At 39.7% G+C, this 20,446-nt stretch overlaps 1 protein-coding gene across 4 annotated transcripts in view; it reads right to left on the bottom strand.

Annotated features, from left to right (window-relative positions):
- Positions 1-347: 347 nt before the first annotated feature.
- The window catches only part of AGTR1 (angiotensin II receptor type 1), a 60,977-nt gene continuing 40,878 nt past the window's right edge, over positions 348-20,446 (bottom strand). For all 4 annotated transcript variants that reach the window (XM_019491728.2, XM_006258044.4, XM_019491726.2 and 1 more), the window contains exon 2: positions 348-9,486. In XM_019491728.2, coding sequence (XP_019347273.1) covers positions 8,361-9,440 — 1,080 coding nt within the window. In that variant the 5' untranslated portion in view covers positions 9,441-9,486 and the 3' untranslated portion in view covers positions 348-8,360. The remainder of the gene's footprint in view (positions 9,487-20,446) is intronic.

The raw sequence follows: 20,446 nt of genomic DNA, 5'->3' as shown, positions 1-20,446 counted from the left end.
CTATTGGATTAATTTCTAAATGTCAATTGTCTAAAAGTCAATTGTCTAAAAGTTTTCAAATGAATAATATATGAAAATCAATTGTTGGTACCTAAAAGCTATTTAATAATTGTTCAATAATGCATCTGTTATTCAGTTCTCATGTTATCAAGAAAAAGTATTAAAGTTATGTAAATACCCAGAAAATTACTTAAAAACTTCAGAAATATACCATTTCCCAACAGGTAACAATGAAATGCTTTGCAGTGACATACTCTTCTGCATAATATGTGGAAGCATGTGCTATGTTTTCTAGTGTTTCTGTACATTAAGTTCAGTAATGTGCTACATCATTTTCATGGAACAGCTTCAAAATAAACAACTTTTATTGTGTGAAATTCATACCTCATACACATTATTTGTTTATACAATGAAGGATACTCTAAGTAAGCTGCATTCTATTTAAGGTATTCATTATATACACGGAGAGCATGGATTTACACATGGTTAGCTTACTTTACAATTGTTTACAATGAAAAAAATTAAAACATTTAAATTTTCATTTAATTATTCTTTTTGTCTTGCATAATTGTTTAGTAAAATCAAATACACGTAGTTATAGCAGAATTAACTTCATGTTTCATGAATGCATACATTTACTTCCTGCTTTGGCTTCTATTTTCTATATGTATATATCACGCAGTAAACTAAGGAATAGCTGCTCTCAGCTTAGTTATGCAAAGTTAATGCACAGATACTTAGAGTATATTTCCTTTCTTAAATGGATATAGAATGACTAAGTGAGTTTCTAAAAGATAAGGCAAACTCTTTCATGAAAGGCAAACTAGTTACTACTCTCTGGTTAAACTCTATACTGTTTAGTCTATAGTAAACTTTATACTGTATAAACTTTATACTGTAAAGTCTATACTATTTAGTTATTTATTTATGCTAGGAAGGACCCAATGTTCATGAAGATGGGAGGGAAATTTTAATATTTTTGAGGAAATTGGAAATCTGGGGGGGGAGGGGGTTTCACCTGAACAAAACCCCATAAGAAACCTTTAAAATTTTTGCTTGAAATGAGGGAGCTATTTCAAACATTTTTGTTTAAAAAAAAAAAATGAAAATTAAAATAGTTCTTTCTTTTGTGGAATAAATTTATTTTTAATTCTTTTTTGCATTGTTGTCCTAAATACTCTACTATTTGGCAACCAATTCTACTAATTATTTTAATTCTATTGCCTTTCCCACCTCCTTTTACCACCCGCCAATTATTCTGTAAAACTGACTTGACACTATCCTTTCACTTTTACATGGGCCCCTTGTTATGATTCCTACTGGATGTTTCTACAAATCTTGTCACAACAGGTCCTTATCCTGATTGTAACCTTATTTGAACTGCTACAGTTCAAATAAAGAACACAGAGATTAAGTACGACAAAATTTTAGGTCTCCATTTACTATGATCATCAATTTTCGCCACTATGGAAGCTTCTGAAAGACTTTGTCTGAGGTGAGTAATGCAAGGCTTTTGAAGTTTAACAAATCAGTGTAGGTTATACTGAAACAGTTAGTGCTGTTTCATTTCAGTTCAGCATATTCAGACTGCTAAATTTGGGTTCAGTCCTGCATTCTTCAGTAAAAAATGGTTGCTGGATTGTGGGGGCTGATCTGACTGTCAGTGAAGTCATTTGCATCAGTTTCAATGGGAACTGGTTCAGAGTGAAGCACAAAGAATGCAGACTGATGCCATAAAGAACCACAGTGTTAATTTAGGAGCATTCTGGTGTGGCTGATATTGACAAAGAAAGCTCCATTTTCCAGCTTTTTATTAGAGTTTTAATAATTCTTGACTATTTACAAAAAAATTGGAAATGTTACTTCCAATTAGTTGACATAACAGGAGAGCTGTTCTTTGGAAAAAAATATATATTCAGTAATGACCTGTCCAGTAATATTAACCAGTCAGATAATTAAAACTTTTTTTCTATATAAGAATAGTACAAATAAGAATAATAGAAATGTTTTGCTTTAAAAATATTTCTAATGAAGCAGCAAACAGTTTACATTCACTACATTACAAATTATACAGGCACAAGAAACATTGTAGAAAACATTCAACATTTGCCTTCATGCTTAGTTTCCCATATATGCATTTTAAAGTTATAGAGCACACACTAGCCTACTGAAATTATCCATACCTATTTTTATATTCATATGCTATTCCCCCCAAATGATCTGAATCAGTATGGACAATGAGTCTGGCAACTCTTGCCATCAAGATTTTTAGTTTGTTAGCTCAGCCTTGGTAGCCAGGTCCCTGTCGATACAGGCTTGGTGACTGACAATGCAACCTCATCAACTTACACTAACAAGTGTTACATGGTTTTGGTAAGGCCTTTCAGCATCATGAAGAAACAGGGTTGAGGAGACATTGGCCTTGCAGTGAGAAAAGAATGGTTAGATCCAGATATTGTTAATGTAAATGGACAGATTGTTTTATCTGATGTTAAAAAAACAAAACAGAAGCTCAAATGCTGAAAATTTTCAACCAATTTTCCACTTTATGCTTTTTTTTCAGTGTTTCTGACAAATCTTCCTTTTTCCATGGCAAAGTTGTCTTTGGGATTATTTACAATTCTTATATATAGTATATTTGGGAAGGAGGTCACATTAGATGAGAGATGAATCATTGCTGAAACTACACAAAACCCTCTAACTCAGAAATCACATATGCCTCTGCTGCTGTAGTTTCAAGTATATGAAAAAGAACCTTAACAAAATAAGGAGTCTGGTAATTATGGCAAAAAACCTTTTTGACATAACATTCGCTTTGAATAATTTAAGTGATCACCGTAAAACACAAGGAAATAAGCTAATGGGCCAAATTCATCTCTGGGACAGTTTAATTGGAATTTAGCCCAATCAGTGCAGATTTATAATACAATGAAGCATAAGAATACAAAGTCCAAGCTGGGAGAAAGTACAGTATGAAACATGAGACAGATAAAGTCTGATCACGCAATAAATAGAAATAAATACAATGCATGGAAATTTCAAGCATTCCATTGCTTAAACGTGAATCTGCTAGCTGAAGGGAAATGGAAATAGAAAATATCAGTTAAACATGGTAACAGAATGTATTTGGGACATAACAGGAGCTGATAAAATGATTCCTGCATTTAGGGCTACAACTGTCCTTGATTCACAGCTAGAAACCCCATTAATATCAGCATGGGTTCCCCACACCAATAAAAGACAGTACAGAGACAGAATAGTAGTTTGTAAAGTGGGTTGCTTTTGTCATTCTCAGGATAAAAAATCCTTTATAAATGTGTATCTTTTAAAATTATAGGCATATGAAGAGTATACGGCATGTTTACGAATAGTTTTTTACTAAGCTCTAAGGTGTTTGTCATCTTAGGTATGGAGGATAACTAACGTTTTTATTGAGGGTAAATTATACAGGCCTGATCCACTGCAATCCAGGAAAGTAATTCTAAATGTCTGTGAAACCAAATCCTACTCCTTCCTCCCCACTACAGGCAAAGAACTGGATTGTCACAGTAGATTGTGGAGCAACAGCTTTCTCTAAAAAACTGGAGGGGAGAAAATGGCTATGTAGCTAGAAGATCTTTATAATGGGTATATTCTGGCCATTACTCCTTCCCTGTTAAACAGGAGCAGCAGCTGTTATAGCCTGTGGTCCATGGTATTGATACAGAGAGTGCAAATGTACTGCAAATTGGCAGGTGGAAAATGGAAAATTTGTTTTTCCCTCATCTCCCACTGACAGCCAGGTAAGGCAACATTGGTGCAGAAGCTGAAACTGCCTGAGGAGAGCAGGGTAAGCCCTCTACATAGCAGTTCAGTCCAAATGACTTTATTTATTTCTTCAAATACAAGATTCAGTTTTTACAACAAAATACTATCTTCTAAAATGGTTTGTGTCTAATATTTGACTAAAAATAGTAAAAGCTCTTCTATGCACCACGGAGGTTGTCTCCCTATTAACATTTCCTTATCTGATGTTTTATTTTTTATTACATTCAGCATCAGAAAATGTGGGTGCATCTTAAATTCAAGGGAAGCTTATATTTGAAGGAATACAGTAAATAGGGTCCTAAGGACAAAAGCATCATAAAAAGCATTAACCAGAAACACCTGCTCCTGCCAAGTATATACAGTTTGATTCTCTGTATGTGCCAGCTTCCTTGCTCATAGTTGCTATTAAGTGGATCTTGCTGGTGGTTGCAGTGTTAGACTGAGTGCATACTATCATTGCTCCTGTGGTCTGTTTGCTAGCAATAGAGTTTGGCACATTCAAAAGGGATCCTTCATTTGGGTCTTTGAAGTTATTGCTGATCTCACCCTCCGTCAAGTCAGGAGTGTCTCTCTCTATTTTCCTATGGGGTTTTCAAGTTTGGGGATACAATGCATCAGGAGTGAATTTAATATGCAAAGATCAAGGGTATCTCCTCCATCTGGGAACTGCAATTATGGGTCCATAACCCTATTTGATTAATTAGGGGAGAGCTCTTGGACTTGTAGAGAGAGGCTCATAAATGGGGGTGGGGGGGAGGGTGGTTGCTGTGGCTCCAGACTATGGAGATGTTGGCCAAGCAAGCAGTGATGCTAAAGGGTAATTCAAAGTGGTGCTCAGAAAAAAGACCCACAAGGCCCCAGAAAGAATACCCCAAAGGCAAGAGTCCCTTCTTTGACTCTGTTAGTTCAGGGCCTCAATGCAAAGGACAGTCCAGGGTGGGCTGAAAGCTGTGAATGACAGACAGGAATGGGTCTTTGCCCTGGTAATAGTGTATTGCAGCTGTTCATAACACCAGAGTCAGGAGAAAGTTTGCCCATTAGTGTCAATTGGATGGCGTTGCAGGGAGCCCTGGAACTGCAAATAATGGTTCTGCCTCTGACTCCAGGCTTTAAAACAGTTAGTTCCTCCATCTCCCAATTAGGGTCCCTGAAGGCTGTGCATCTTTCTTAACACTTGTTAAATGACTGATTTTGATCTTATTTCATCCATAGTGGATTTTTTTCCAGCACATGCTAATATGTTAGTATATGGAGGACTACAACTAATCACATTTAACAGCTAAAAACAATTTTTTCTTCTGATCCGCTAATAAGGATCCTGACTAGCATTGTTCAGACGGATCTTTCTTTTCCAGCACTTCTGGTTATTTAGTAAAACATTCCAGGTGCAACCCTTCCCTTTCCTAGTGTACATGCTGTGAGATGGGCAGGCTTAGAACCCTGAGCAGTATTTTCCTCTGCTTATTAGGAACTCACAAACTCTCTTAAAAGTATAGGATCAGTCCTGAAGAAAACTGTATTATCATTTTTCTGTTGTAACACCATTCTTTCCCTTCTGGTTATTACTGGTTAAGTTTCTTGTTTTCCATCAGGAGGCAGCAGCCAAGTGGGAAAACCCTCTCATAGGTATCTTCAAGTACGGTGAACAGGAAAAATCTTCTTCAGCCACTCCTTAGTTAATTAAAAAAACCCCCAAACTCTGCAGCCTGTGAGGCAGTTACTTCTATGGAACTCATGTCCCACTCGGAAACATGGATTGGCTTTATAGGAAGAGAGCTGTAGATTTCAAAGGAGAAAGGGAAATAACTTTGCACCTTAAATAAATGTAAGAATTTACATTGCATGTTTATGGTTCAAGCATCTAGAGCATGCTAACCTGTTACTGGGAGTGATGGATACTCTCTGTTAGGACAGGACATAATTTTTGGTTTATGTCCGTGCCTATGTGGCACATATGTCAAGATCTGATACTCCTGCATTAATTTACTGAGTGTGAACGCAATGAAACTACTTTGGATATTGCTTAAAATACAATGGCCTAATATTTCCCCTTGATTTTTATTGGACATTTCATGTATGCATTTCAGAGCAGTTCTAGCCTAAATATCTGCCATTAAATGCATAGTTATGATTGCTTTACTGCCTTTGTTTAACATGTATTCATTTTTCTAATTCTGAGTATATCTTACTGTTAAATTTAATTATGTTTAAATAATGGTCCATGTTATCAAAGACTCTTATAATGCTTACTATTAATCCTCATGAGAATCCAGAAAGGTAGGCATTTTACAGCTGGGAAAACCGAGGCACTGCATATCTAAGAGGTGTGTAAAATCAAGTTGCAAATGAATTATAAGGCTAAAATAAAAGCCAGGACTCCTGACCCCTTATACTGTTTCCTTAGCATTAAAGTAGATCAAGTTCCCCACGTTTGCTTCCACCCCAGAGTCATTTATGTCAACTATGAAAACCATGTAGTTTCCAGAGTAAAATAATCCTGGAATAATATTTCTGTATGTTGGATCTGCATAGAACCAACATTGAACAGCTCAGCTGTTGGATTATCCCTGACCTCTAATAAGCAGAATCAAGTTAAACATATCTTCTCTAACTGGAGAAATGCTGCATTTCTGATAGTTCTCTGGCATTATATATTTGTTTACAATATTCATCTAATGTTATCAGGGATTTTTTGAAAGTTTTTGTCTTTTGGCAAATTTTTTTATAAACAGATTATTTGCTTGTGAGAACAAATGCTACTACGTTCAAATTGGCTAGTATTTTCTAGAGGGTTGAGCTCAAAACTGTGATAAGACAATATAGGGAAAAAAACATTGGTGTAAGTTTTCTTGAATGGCTGCTACTGTTCTCATGTGTAGGCTAGTGTAGATTTATTGCCTAGAATTATTTTCTTTTGGATGAGGTAGGTTTTGTTCTTCATTAATCTGGTGTAAATCTAGGTCAGTGGTGCCAAATTTACCACACTCCATGGGCCAATTCAGGACCTGGTGGTGGTGAGACCAGAAGCAGTGAGATGAGTAGGAGTGGCAGCAACAACAGGGTGAGCACGGGTGGTGGGGGTGTCTCACTATTGGCACAGCTGTTGCTCACTCTCCTGCTGATGAAAGACATCCTCAGGAGGGCCGAGTAGCAGACTCTGCCCCGCACTCGGCTCACCCCCAGCTTGCCCTGCCTCTTAATTCCTCAGCTCACCAGAAGCATTGAGGGCTAGAGTCAACAGTGCCTCAAGCTGGATCCAAGATTTAGGATGTGTGTTTGATGTCCCTGATTTAGATTAATTCCATTGAAGTCAAGGGGTGTTTTATAGAGATCAAATTCTGCTTACACCAATATTCCTTGTGTATAAATGCAACGTAACTTCATAGAGGACAGGAATAAAATTTCGTCTTAGATTTTTATCGCTGCAATTGAGAGCAGATTTATTAAACATGTAATAAGCAAAAACTATTAAACTTTTCAGAATTAGAGCTATGATACCCTGGAAATTTGAGACTTTGTAAGAAGATATAATTAATTAATCATCATTTGGCTGAGTGTTCTCTGAAAATAGTTTTGGTTGATCCTGGAAGCTTGTTGATGACATTTATATTACCGGTTGTATATAAATTACAGCCAGGCATATCCTGATCCTCTTACTTGCATGAAGTAGCATCCTACCCCATTAACAATCCTGTTTTAGTCAGAAAGGAACAGCAATAGAGTAAGGTCAGAACAAGACTGGTTTGCATACAGACTACTGCCTTAAAAGTATCCCATCTGAATAAAAATGTGTGGGTATACAAACTAACATTTCCTTGCATGGAATATAATTAATAGGAATATAGATTTAGACATTATTTTATATTTAATAAATAAAGCTATATTTTATATATTATAGCAAAATTTGCCGTATTTTAAATGAATTATAATAGCAAAAACTACTTAGCCTGCTCCTGTAGTCCTTCAGTATCTATGAAGAAGGAATGGGTCAGGTATATCTGTAGCAGATATGTATTTGAATAACTGGATGAATAATAATGATACATGATATTTGTGGTACTAGGAAAAAATACATGTTGTTAACTTTTCCTCACATATCCAATATCATGTGAAAAAACTCAAACATTCTATGCAATTCTATTAACTCCTTGTATAAGATTTCAAATATTTAGATTAGAATCCCATGTGTATGTAGAAAGAGAATTCTACAGGCTTCTTTTAATTTATAAATGGTCACTCTTTCAGCTGAGTTGTGAGATGTTTCCAGGAGCGGTATGTAACTTTTTTTCAAAGTTCTGAGTAAAAAGGCAGAATGGTAAAAGATACTCTGACATGTCTATCCACCCTTATGTTGTTTTCAGTAAAAAAAACCCAAACAGTCCTCTGCAATATAAAATAAAAGTCCACTGCTATATCTTCTTAAGATGATTTGTATTAGATGATTTAATTTTTAACAATGTGCAGGTAGCTGTGATGGGCAGGACTGTCAGTGAATTTTGTCACTTGCAACTTCATACGTGAAGTGGTTTTAAAAACACCTACTGCGAACAGCGTCACTCAGTATTAAAGGACATAACAGGCTTTTTGGCAGATAAGCTTATGTTCTCTGATGGTTGATAGGAGAGGGAGCTCGTTTTTGTTGTTAGACTTGGATGTGCTCTGACATTTGGTGGAATGTATTTTAGTAGCTGCAGAAAGTATTTCTTAAAATTTTTTCCAAAGAAAACATAAAAAAAGGGATTCATACAGTTGTTAAAGTAAGCAATGCAGATGGTAAAAGGCATAGCTGTATCCACAATATCGATGATGTTGCACTCTGTGATTACACGCAACTGAATTAACACATCCAGGAAGGTAAACACTTGGTGAGGAATCCAGGAAAAGAAGAAGAAGCATACTATTGCCACAATCATCTTAAAAATGTCATCGTTTCTGGTCTTGTTTCTCTGAATTTGGTAAGCTTTCTTCAGGGTCTTCCAAATTAAGGTATAGCTTGTTAAAATGATTAGGAAGGGAATAAAAAAGCCCAACACATTTTTGGATAAACCTAAGCCAACAGGGAGTGTTACATTATGGGTCTCATATCGAAAAACACACATGGTCATATTTATGTTCTCAGCAAAAATTATATTACGATGAATTATGACAGGCAAACTGGCCATTCCTGCGAGCAGCCAGATGACAATGCAAGTTATTCTGGCAACAAGCATGGTGCGCCGAATATGTGACTTCACTGGATGTACAATCACCAGGTAACGGTCAATACTAAGACATGTGAGTAGAAACACACTGGCATACAGGTTAAAACTTACTGCAGCTGATGCTATCTTACATAAACAGTTGCCAAAAGGCCAGTGGTATTCCATGGCTGTGTTGGCTGCCCACAGTGGCAATGTCATTAAGAAACACAAGTCAGCCAGAGCTAAATTCAGCAGAAATATGCTGGCTACAGTTTTTAATTTCATGTAGCAATAAATGACAATGACCACCAAGCTGTTTCCAAATATGCCTACAATAAAGATGATGCTGTAGACAGTTGGAACCATAATATATATGTAGGGATGCCTTCCTGAAACGGGACAGTCAACGTGGATTCTTTTAACAGTCTCATCAGCAGAGGAATTTAGGATCATTTTGATCTTTTCAGTTGTATGCTAGTTTCAGGAAAATAAAATTCACCTGGGAGGAAAAAAGGGATAAACAGTTAGTAATGAATTATTTAAACTTTAAGATGTTGTGCATGGTGACAACTATGAGTTCAGTTCAGTGAAGGAAATTTTAACTTCAATCCAGAAGAAAGCAGGAAGCAAGAAATTTATCAGTCCTTTATTCAGTGAACATCACCAGTAAATAGGGACCTACTCAAATTGAGGAGGCAGGTGGCTGATTTCATGGGCAGATGCGGGGCTGGTTGCCCTTAATTTTTGCAGGCTTATTGCGGTGGGATCCTTCAATGCCTCTAATTGGCCAAGAGGTCCCAGTGGCTGTGCCCTTTGCCACTAATTGGCTGAGGGCTCTCCATCATGTAGCCCCTGATCACTGGCTGCTGATTGGAGAGGGGCAGGGCTGCATGACTGAAAGTCCTCTTAGCCAATCAGTGGTAAGGGGGGGCAGCCATCTTGGCTGCTTCCCTTTGTGCTGGCAGCCTGCCTCCTTCCTCGATCATGGGCTGCATGGCAGGGTCACAGCGGCCATGAGGACTGCTGGGTCCCACTGGGGAGCCAGGATTTTATTTATTTATTTATTTATTGTGGATTTCGCAGACGCTGCCTCATTTCATGGACAATGCCTGATTTTGCAATGTCTGCAAAATTGTGAATCGAGTAGGTCCTACCAATTGATTAAGTCTGAGTTATACCTGAGTTTATACTAAGGTATACAATATACTGAGATATATAAGGCTAATGCTTAATGAATTCTTATACAGGCAAATACTCTCCCACCCATCCCCATTCTTTGATTTGGGCTGAGTTAAAAGTTCAAATAATGCACTCAGGGCTTGATCCAAATCCCACTGATGTCAGCAGGAGTTTTTTCATTGACTTCAGTGGTGGCTGGACTGGGCTGCAATTTACTGTGCACGGTCCAACAGCAAAGCTGCAGCTAAAGCACAAACACAGCTCAAAGGAATCTCATCACAGAGCCACTAAAGGTGTAAGGCCATATTAAAACAAAGAACAAACATAATGCCCAGTATATGATGCAGTAATATCAGGGTTGCTCAGGAGGGCAAAAACCACTCTACTGTCATTCTCACAGACTGGTAGCCAGCTGCTACTCCAAGCATAGCAGTAAGCACCATTTATGTACCACGCTGTATGCAAACATCAGGAGTATGAGACTTATGGAACTCCAGTAGAAATTTATGTATACAAAAGCAATGGGAAAAGAATGAGCGAACATGGTTCACATTTCCCTGTGGTACCTTAATGAAAGGAAAATGGAATGGAATAAATGCATCCTCAGTTTCCATGACCTTATCTTATCAATGTTGTTGCAACAAAAACTAAGTATAGCTTATTTCCTTGGTTCCAAAAGTCCTTGTTTTCTGATCCCATTAAACCATGAGAAAAAAACTAGTTTTTAACACCTAAATCAACTAGTCTGAAATGAAGTGAGAGTGCTGTATCTGCCCCTGACGTAAGTTTGGCTTCTCATTTGCAAACATATATACATGGATTTTTGTTGAAAGGATGATATTGCAGGCTTCAGAGCATTACCAGACTTTGAAACCACACAGAAAAAAACAAGAGTCAGATCTTCAGCTTATGCATATTTTACAGGCAGCACTTCCTGTCCCCAGGGCTAGAAACGGGCATTACACATAAACTGGTGTAAGTGATCAGAAACTGGTTTAAATCTGGAATGGAACAGATGTTCCGTGCACATAAACCAGTTTGAAAATGACTAAAGCTAATTTGAGAAAAACCTGTTGAATGTAGTATCAGACTTAACTGATTTGGGTTAAACCAGTTTATGCAATGTCTGTCCCAGACCCCTTACTGGTTTAAGTTAAATCAGAATCCCTCAGAATCCCGGCATGCTCTCTGGGCTGGGCAGGGCTGTCTGCAGGGCTGGCCCCTCCCCTCTGCTTCCTGGCTGGAGCTGAGCACAGACTTGCAGGCACAGAGCCTCTGCCTGGCTTCTCCTTGCTAAGCAGGGATTATTGCCCCTCCCCTCTGCTTAATGATGAGGTGTCTGCATAAACTAGCAGACCACACAGTCCTTGCTGTGGGAAAGGACAGGCAGACAGGCTTTTTGGAGCTAATCAACAGGTATCTTAATGTCCTTCCTTGGAAGAGATGTTTAAGAGGAGTTCCATTAATTAATGGAGAGAGGCTTTGTTTTCTTAATGAGTTGATAAATGCTGAGTTAAGAATAATAAACATTCCCTGGAGGGGAAGCTGGAGGGGTGGTGGAGCTGGAGGGGAGGTGGAATAATCAGAGCATCCTGAGCCTGGCCAGGCCCCCCTCAGCTCTGCCCTGTGGAAGCAAAGGGAGGGCTGCTGTAGCACCTCCTGGCTTCTAGCCTGAGCCACTGCAGGCATGTGCCTGCATTTCTGGGATGTCTGTCTGGGTTACAAACTGATTTAGCCTACCCAGGTTAGAATAACCTGCAAAGATTGAATCAATTGAGGTTCAGGCATTTTGAATGTATGTCCTTAGCCAAAGACTTTAAAATTGAAGTAGAAATGCAGATTCATTTATTTATAAGGAATTAAGTTGCAGAGCTTGTCTGCAGTGCCTCTTTGCCTACCTGGAATCTGCCAGCAAGAAATGTGCTTCACCCACTCCACCAAATCCCAGAATGAGGCCAAGGAGCTGCTTTAGCTTGGCCTTGAGTACATGCCAGGAATCTTGCAAACAGTAGCATAAGTTGGGGAGGTGGGGAAAGGGAAGCAGTACACCCACCCAGGTGCTAAGATGGGGTACCAGTCTGCCCTCTCCTTCAAGAGTCTGCCATGGCAGGTGCAACTCTGTTGTGCCCAGCCACAGGAGCTGGGCAGATGCAGACCCATCAGTGCATCTGGGGGTAAAGGGTAGAATGGTGCCCCCTCCCCAGGAAACTTTTCCATGGGAGACATAGCATGGTGCTCAGAGAAGCGAGGAGAACGTTTCTCAGTGACAGCAGCCCCAGACTGTGCTGCTATAGGAGCATGTGCATGGTAGCAGCTGTTGCCTGAGGAGAGCCCCATCAGGTAAGACTCCACTCCCTCTGCCACCCTCAAGCTTTCCCTGGCTCTCCAGTGGTCAGTATAATCCCCTCTCAGTAACCCCCCTGCCTCACCTTCCCATGCCCTGGGTGCCAAAAGAGATTGCTATGGTTTTGCTTCCAAGACAGAGGGTTGGAGAGCCACCCTGGAGTTAAGTCAGGGTCACTATAAGTCAGGTGCTCTCCTGGGATTTAGCACTGCTTTTGGAGTTGGTTGTATTAGGTGCAGCTTGGAGGCAGCATAGACAAACCTAAATGACCTGTCCAAGGTCACATAGGAAGTGTGTGACAGAGCCAGGATTTAAATCCAGATTGTCTGAGCCCTAGATGATTCTCTTAACTGCAAGGACACTTTATTAGTTTAATCTGTTTTAAACATGATCTGAAGGTAGGTAGTTGGTTATCACAACTGATTTCTCTGTTTTAACTATAGAACAGACTTCAGATATATATTTTTCCATTTCTAACTGTCTATGAATATATCCCTTATCCTTCTGATATACCCCCTTGTTCTAGGAATAATTCTGGCGTTAATAAGCTGATTAATTTCTATAAAGATAAAAGGGCAGTTTCAAGATTAGCTTCTTGGGAATTATACCAAGACTGGAATATCTAATTAAATGTAAGAAGACACAAAACTTTTGTCAAGAACTACAATTTAATTCCTCCCAATCTCTGCAACTCTTTCTGTAAATTACAGTCTAGGTACCTCAGTTGTTACAGATGCCTCAAAAAACTCCAGTTATTTTTACCATCTTTTTAAAGTAAAAAAAGTCATGCCAACACAGCTGGCACAAATAAATATACCATATTCTGCTTATAAGTGGCATTTTAATATAGTAACCACCCAGGGTTCAGTTTTCTTGGCTTTCTATCCCAGACCAATAACAAGTCTGATAAGTCTGGTTTTGTGGCAGGTCATGTTATCTGGAGAGTAGGTACGTCCATTATAAAGAGGCCAAGGGGAGATGAAACTTCCCCTGAGCACATTGTGGAGCTGTTCAAGAGGAACTGAACTGCTATAAATGTGTTCACGTGCTCTGCAAGTTCATGGTTTGTCCTTATATATCTTGTGTTCTAGCACTGTGCTGGGATAATGCATTCTGTGGGTTGTTATACTCTTAATTTATTTATAGTCACTAAGAACTTAAGTCCATAAAAAATCATTAAGGTCATCTAGTCAGAGTTCTTGCAGAGTAGGAAAAAGCCTGATTCAGCCACTGTTCTCCTTATCAGGCCCTTAATCCAGGATTAGATCTGTTGATTTTCTTCGGTGATATTCACAGATGAAGGTTCAACTCTGTGGGTGCATCTACACATGCAGTTAATGTGAAGCAATAAACTCTGGAGCAGTTTGAGATGGAGTCAGCTGTTCCCATGATCAGCATTTACATGTGTGCCCAGGACAGCAGCAATTTGACCCAGAGAAGAGTAGGCTCCTGGCTGGCTGGGCTGACTAGGTGCAGTTTACATCCGCAATCAACCATCTACATGAGTGTTTCAGCACAGTAAATTACTCTGCTGTAAAATAGTACTGTCCCAGACAGTACTATCTTACGGCAGAGTTACTTTCCTGCACCCTAATATCAGCGCATATGTAGACTTTGACACTTTATTTTGCAGCTAATTAAGTTACTCCACTGTAAAGTGTATATGTATATGTACCCTATGTGTGTAAAAATGGCAGTATCAGGACATATGGTATGTGCTGAAAAAAAACAGTGGTTCTGAAGCAGAGGCAACTCTTTTGGGTCTAACACAGCATTTAGAAGATGCCCCTCTACTGCAGGGCTGGAACATTTCTTTATCAAAAAAGGGAACTGCCTTTATGGTTGCATAGATCACGAATCTTGAGGTACTTCCAATAGCCAGAAGGTATGCCAGTCTCTCTCAACAGGAGAGCCCCACCTTTTGGGATTCATTTTTGATGGTCATGACAAAAGGCATACAAGTAGTCAGCTTCTGAATTCCCCAGCCTGTCCACAGGTAGCCAATGTTTCTGGTGGTTGATGATTAATGTTATTTGGGCCTTAAAATGGTTTAAACAAGCATCTGTTACCTACTACCTTGGCTTGTTAAAACAGCAAGACAAAAAATCAAATATGAAACTTTGGGCCTGGTCCTGTCAGATTCAGTGAATTTTTGTGAGGCATTGAGTGTTCTTTACTTCATTGGGAGTTGGTAGAAAATAAAAATGCTCAACATTTAATAAGAGAACTTGTGACACTGGTCAATAAAGAGCCTTGAGAAGTTTTCTATAACTATTAACAAAAACAGAGCAGTGTCAGAGTTAAGGGGCCAAGTTAATTTTTTGTCCAGCCACACTGAAATTAGTGAGATTAAACCAGGGTGAATTTGGCACTTTATTTCCTTTAATAAAATATCTGAAAATACTTGGTGGACTTCAGCTGTTTAAGGGCACATACACAGAAAAAAGATATTCAAACTCTACTTGCAAAATATGAAATATAAAAATAATAATTAAAATACTATAGATCTAGAGAAACAGAGTAGAAAAAGAGCTAACTATTAAGAAGGAACAATGTAAGCAACTACTCCTTCCCTTGTATCTTCCTGGGGTTTACTACTTCCCAAGGACTTTTAACAAGCCCATCTGAAGCATCAACAATGCTATTCAAGTCTTTGTTGCTGAATGTATCTTCTGTCAAGGCATGACCACCTTATGCCCCCAGAGGCTGGGCAGGCATGGCGACTGCCCGCAGGTAGTGGTGTGGTGGCAGCAGCGAGCAGTTAGCTCCCGCAGGTGGTGGCGACGGGGGTGTGGCAGTGGTGGCGAGTGGGGAGCTCCTGCAGGCAGGCATGGCGGTGAGGGGGAGGAGTGGTGAGCACCAACCAGTGGTCGGTGACCTGGTGGCGGCCGGTGGTGATCGGGGACCACCCACAGATGCTGCCGGCGGTGTTGGGGGCCAGAGAGGGGAGGGGGGGGGAAGCAGTGACCGCCAGCAGCGTCGGCGGTGCTTTTTGCAGGGGGTGCACTGCCAAGCTCAGGGGGTGTACATGCACCCACGTGTACCCCCTACGCATATCCAATGTGTCAAGGCAACTCTTACTTCAGTTTCTCTTAACCTCTTTTACTTCCCCCTCCCTGCCCTTACAAACCAGTTCAAGGAAATATAGAGATGTAACATGAACACATTTAACCCAGAAATATTACAATAAAACCATAGTCCATTACAGAAGCACTGCTAAAATCCAAATAGAATTTGTATGGCCAAAGGGCTTTTAAAGTTTTAAAAGCAGATGCAGATAGCTTTGGTGTTCAGATGACGCACATCCTTCTTAAAGCAACAGCAAAAGTTTCAGAACTAAAAAGGAGGAAACTTGCTCCTTATAAAAGGCAAATCAAAATGGAAATTAAGTGGTGTGATACAAAAGCACTGGTGAGAGGAATTCCTTGCGGTGAATTATCCCCTTTGTCATGTTTGTCATTGTTATTTGCTATTCATTTGTGTAATTGTCAGTGGAGTTTAGTGTATATACATTCAATGCAGAATTGAATCATTTAATGAGGTTGTACTTCATATACTACAATGTTTGGTGCTTTATCAAAAACCTGAAGTGTCAGAATAGTTTGAGTACATAAGACAGAAGATGCAGATAACAGGAACTTCTAGACTGACAAATTGTATTCAAGCTTGTACTTAGAGACCTTTTTATTAAAAAAAAATGAGAAAAACTTCTAATGGCCAGGCTAAGCGATCTTATGAAACACAATGTGAATTGCATTAATAGAGGTCAAACAGTACTTTGTGCTCTCATCATGAAAAGCAGGCATGCAGCCTGACTGGTCTGATGCCTATTCAGTTAAACAACAAGGCAAAATGTGTCTGGACACATTGTGGTAGCCTATATTATCGTAGTCTGTGTCTGCCTACGTGCTGAAGTTAGATTATCTTGCTCTTAGTTACAGTTAGGAAATTAATTGAAGAAATCTGGCATGGGGTATTTTATAGTCTGGGAATATTTGTTTGCAGAACCTTGATTACCATCTGCAGTGAACATGTGTATTTCCATTTAATTTCACTCATGCTATTGAAACACCTCTATAGTATATATAAGAGACTTCTATGTAGGCACAGGCACATTACTGTTCTGATGAGCTTGCTTAGTGCCATCCATGTGACATGACTTCCACATATGGATGCAGAAGACGAATCTTTTTGTTTATTTTCCCTTTTACTCAGAGGAGGGGAGGAAGAGGCATGGATAAACAAAGATAAACAAATGTGCTCATTTACACTATCTCCAAATCTAGCTTCAGTATTTCAGGAGTCCTGGGATGAGAAAATGAGCTTTCTGAATTGGATGTTATGTCTGTTGATATTTCTGGGTGTCTAAAGAATGGTGCTGTGATAAATAACATTATTAACGGTGGCTAACCATTGCTCTTAGTATATATGTTTCTGTGACACTTACTATGACAATTTGACTGGTGACTATTCATGGCTAGTTGCTTGCAAATATTGAAACTGCATACTTGTAATTCGGATTAACTCTGATTAACATAAAATAAAAGATTTCTTTTTAACCATTTTAAGGCTAATCTGGCAAAGCTTTTGCCAAGAGATCCAAATTTAAACAACTGGTAAGTGTTGGTTGCTTGAGAATGAAAGTAACATATTTGAGCAGTAAATCCCTGCTGCATGTTACTGTCCTGTTTGACCTTTTATTTTTAAAATTACAATGATTATAATAAGACACTGGTAATGAAATGCTTCAGACTGTTCTACCAACTATTATTTACCACTCCATTCATTTCCTATGCTGGATGAGCATGCATTCTAATTAAGCTGCCTGTGGTAACAACAAAGGATGCTGGGCCCATGCAAGGTAAACAGCACTTTGCCAACTGAAAGATAAGATATCACTGACTGTAGCTTCCTGTGAAAACTTCATTAGCTATAAATGGGTAACCAGATGTCAGAAGTCAGATTTGTAACTAAAATATGCTTTCAGTATTGACTCTGACACAGTCTATATAGAAGCAGGCACACTGGACTTTCAGGGTTGTTGGTTGTAGCCGTGTTGGTCTAAGGACATAGGCAGACAAGGTTCTTTGGGTAGGTGTGCTATCTTTTATTAGACCAGCTAAATAGTTGGAACATGTTCTTTGCAAGCTTTCAGGCACAAATACCCTTCTTCAGGCAATGGGAGACTCTGTTGACATTTTTTTCTGCCTTGGAGAACTCAAAACATCAGCACTGTCTCCCATTGCCTGAAGAAGCTTGCAAAGAACTTTTTTCCAACAATTCAGCTGGTCTAATAAAAGATATCACATCTACCCAAGGAACCTTGACTGAACTTTCAAAAATTTACTTGTATTTCTGTATGTAATATAGATATTACAGGTGATATAACTATTTCTCTTTTCCTGATGCTGGTTGGATTATTTGTCTCTGTGTAAATGAGAAATGAGACATTTTTGTGTTTATAAGGAAGAAATATTTAATTTTCATATAAGAGGGCATTTAAACACTGTCATTACTCAGAAACTTTTTGCAAGAAGCTGGAAAATGATTTGGAACAGTATGTTCTATACTAAGAGTAATGTTTATGCCTTTTCCTCAATATGAGATATTTTCCTTCATTCGAGTCTTTCAGTTTTCACTTTTCATAATTTCCTTTTGTAGCTGCAATACCGTTAAGGTTTTACAAACTTTCTAATTATCTATCCTTTCCCCATCTTATACAATACTATAAATAGCATCATTATTTCCCAAGCCATTAATGATTGTTTTTCTTCCTCCTCATATGACTAGTTCACTTTTGTTTCCTCCTTCTCAACTAAGTACCACTTGGTTGAAAGGATTCTGCTTATTTCTTATGGCAGTAACACTGAATCCTTCAGTGTGACCAAAGTCTGTCCAGAGAAAAGGTAGATGGTAATAGAGCCCTTGTTTAGTGAACACTGATGTAAAAGATAACCAAATATTACTCTTCTCTTCTCTTTCATGAACAAATAATTTGGAAAAAAATCTGTTTAATTAGTCTTAACAATGCTTTACAACGGTGGTGCAAAGTTCTGGCTCACAGAGCCCTATCATCCAGTTCTGAATGCTGCCTGTGAGTCTTGGACAAGCCCCTGGTACCATTTGCAGCATATGCCAGACCTGGCCCTGTGCAATTGAAAAGTGAATGTGGCACATGGAGCTGGTTTGGCGCATGCTGCTTACGGGGCTGGACCCAGTGTGTGTGCTGAATGCAGTGAATGGGGCTAGTTTGGGGTACATACATACTGGACCGGTCCTGCATGATGGATCCAGGGCTGGTCTGGATCAGCCCTACAGATCAGCCTTGCACGCTGGATACAGCATACAGAGTTGGACCAGCCCCACATACCACACGCAGTGTGCTTTCTGGACTAGCCCTGCATACTGGAATCACTAGCCAGCTGGTGGGCCCAATCCAGTTTTCAGACCGGTCCTTTGCCCCCCCCCCCACTCCTCCTCTGAGGCATCTCCTCCTTCCTCCCCCTGCCATGAGTGGCCCAGCTCCTATTAGACTTACCTGAAGTGATTTGCTGCCTGGCTGTGTTAGTCGGGGGGGGGGGGAAGACAGGAGTGGGGGGGGAGAGGCAGGGCCAGGGCCAGGCTGGGAGTGCCACACCTCTGCAGGCAGGTGGCAGCACTAAGGAGGGCTTTGGTCGAGTTATAGCTCCCCCTGCACGTAGCCACCCGACCCACTGCTGCCGGCACGGCGCTCCTGTCGTGGCCCAGCCCCGACCCCCCACAAGGTGCAGTGTGGCACTCCTGGCCCCAGCCATGCCCCCCTCCACCTCATTGGTGGAGAGGCCCCACTTCCAGCTCCCAGGGAAGCTAAAGTGAAAGTTGTGGTTTTAAACTTGGCACCATTTTTGTCTCTCCACTGGGAGACAAAAATGGCGCCAAGTTTAAAACCATGGCTTTTGCTTCCCTGGTGATGAGAACCCTGGGGTCCTTGATTGGTAATAGCCCCTGGGCCCAGGCCCAGCTGGCTCGTCTGTTAATCTGCCTATGCCATGGTGCAGGATGAGTTTAATACCTCTGCTCTAGAACAAGGTTGTCCTAATTCTCAGGAGTTTCCAGTTGGGGAAAACTGGGGTATGCATTAGGTGAGGGAAAAGGCTCCCCTTAGGTGCAGAAACCTTTGCCATTGTCCTGCTATTTCAGTGACAGGGGAGTAATTGGTTTACATGCTCAAAGTCTCCTACAAAGAAGACCACACCCACATTAGAGGAAGGCAAAACTCCTCCCTGTCCTTGCCATTTTGACCTAGGGCCAAAATTCCTTCCTGCTCCCAGATCTGGTGACCAGTATGATCCTGAGTAGCAGAACAAAACCTTCTTGCTGGGAACTGCTAAGCTTTCTAAGTACTAGCAAGGTCATCAGTGAACCTCAGTCAAAGTTCTCCTGCCTTGGCTGTGGTATTCCTAGGAAGGGATTTGTATCATACAAGTGATCAGAAAAGAAAGCTACGAAAACAATTTTAACACTAGTTATTGAGGATGTTACTGCTTGGGCAAGTTTTGGAATAATTTGACAAAATATTAGTTTAATACATGAATCACTAGACATCCCAGAACTCTATGCTTTCCTGTCCATTTTTTAATTATATAGGCTTCTTTTCAGTCCTTCAAAAATCAATTGTCATAATCACTTGAGAAATCACTGTCAATTTTGTGGCAAGTACTTTCTTTCTGCTATAATCATTTGAATTGTATTAAGCTATTTCTTGATTTTATGTTTCATAAGTATTAGCAAATGTACTTTTTACACAGTTAATGCTACTTTTTAAATGCATATTTGTAAGATTTGCATTGATATACTTTTTTCTGATTGATTGCTCCAAACTTGGATCTCTTTTTACACAAGTGACTAGCTCCAGTGAGTCAGTGGAACTCCTTACCCCTGTTCAAGTATTTGCAGG

Source organism: Alligator mississippiensis, chromosome 7, assembly GCF_030867095.1.
Source record: "Alligator mississippiensis isolate rAllMis1 chromosome 7, rAllMis1, whole genome shotgun sequence".
NCBI classification, from domain to species: Eukaryota; Metazoa; Chordata; order Crocodylia; family Alligatoridae; genus Alligator; species Alligator mississippiensis.
Note: the sequence above shows the minus strand (reverse complement) of the source record. Positions and strands in the feature narration are given on the sequence as shown.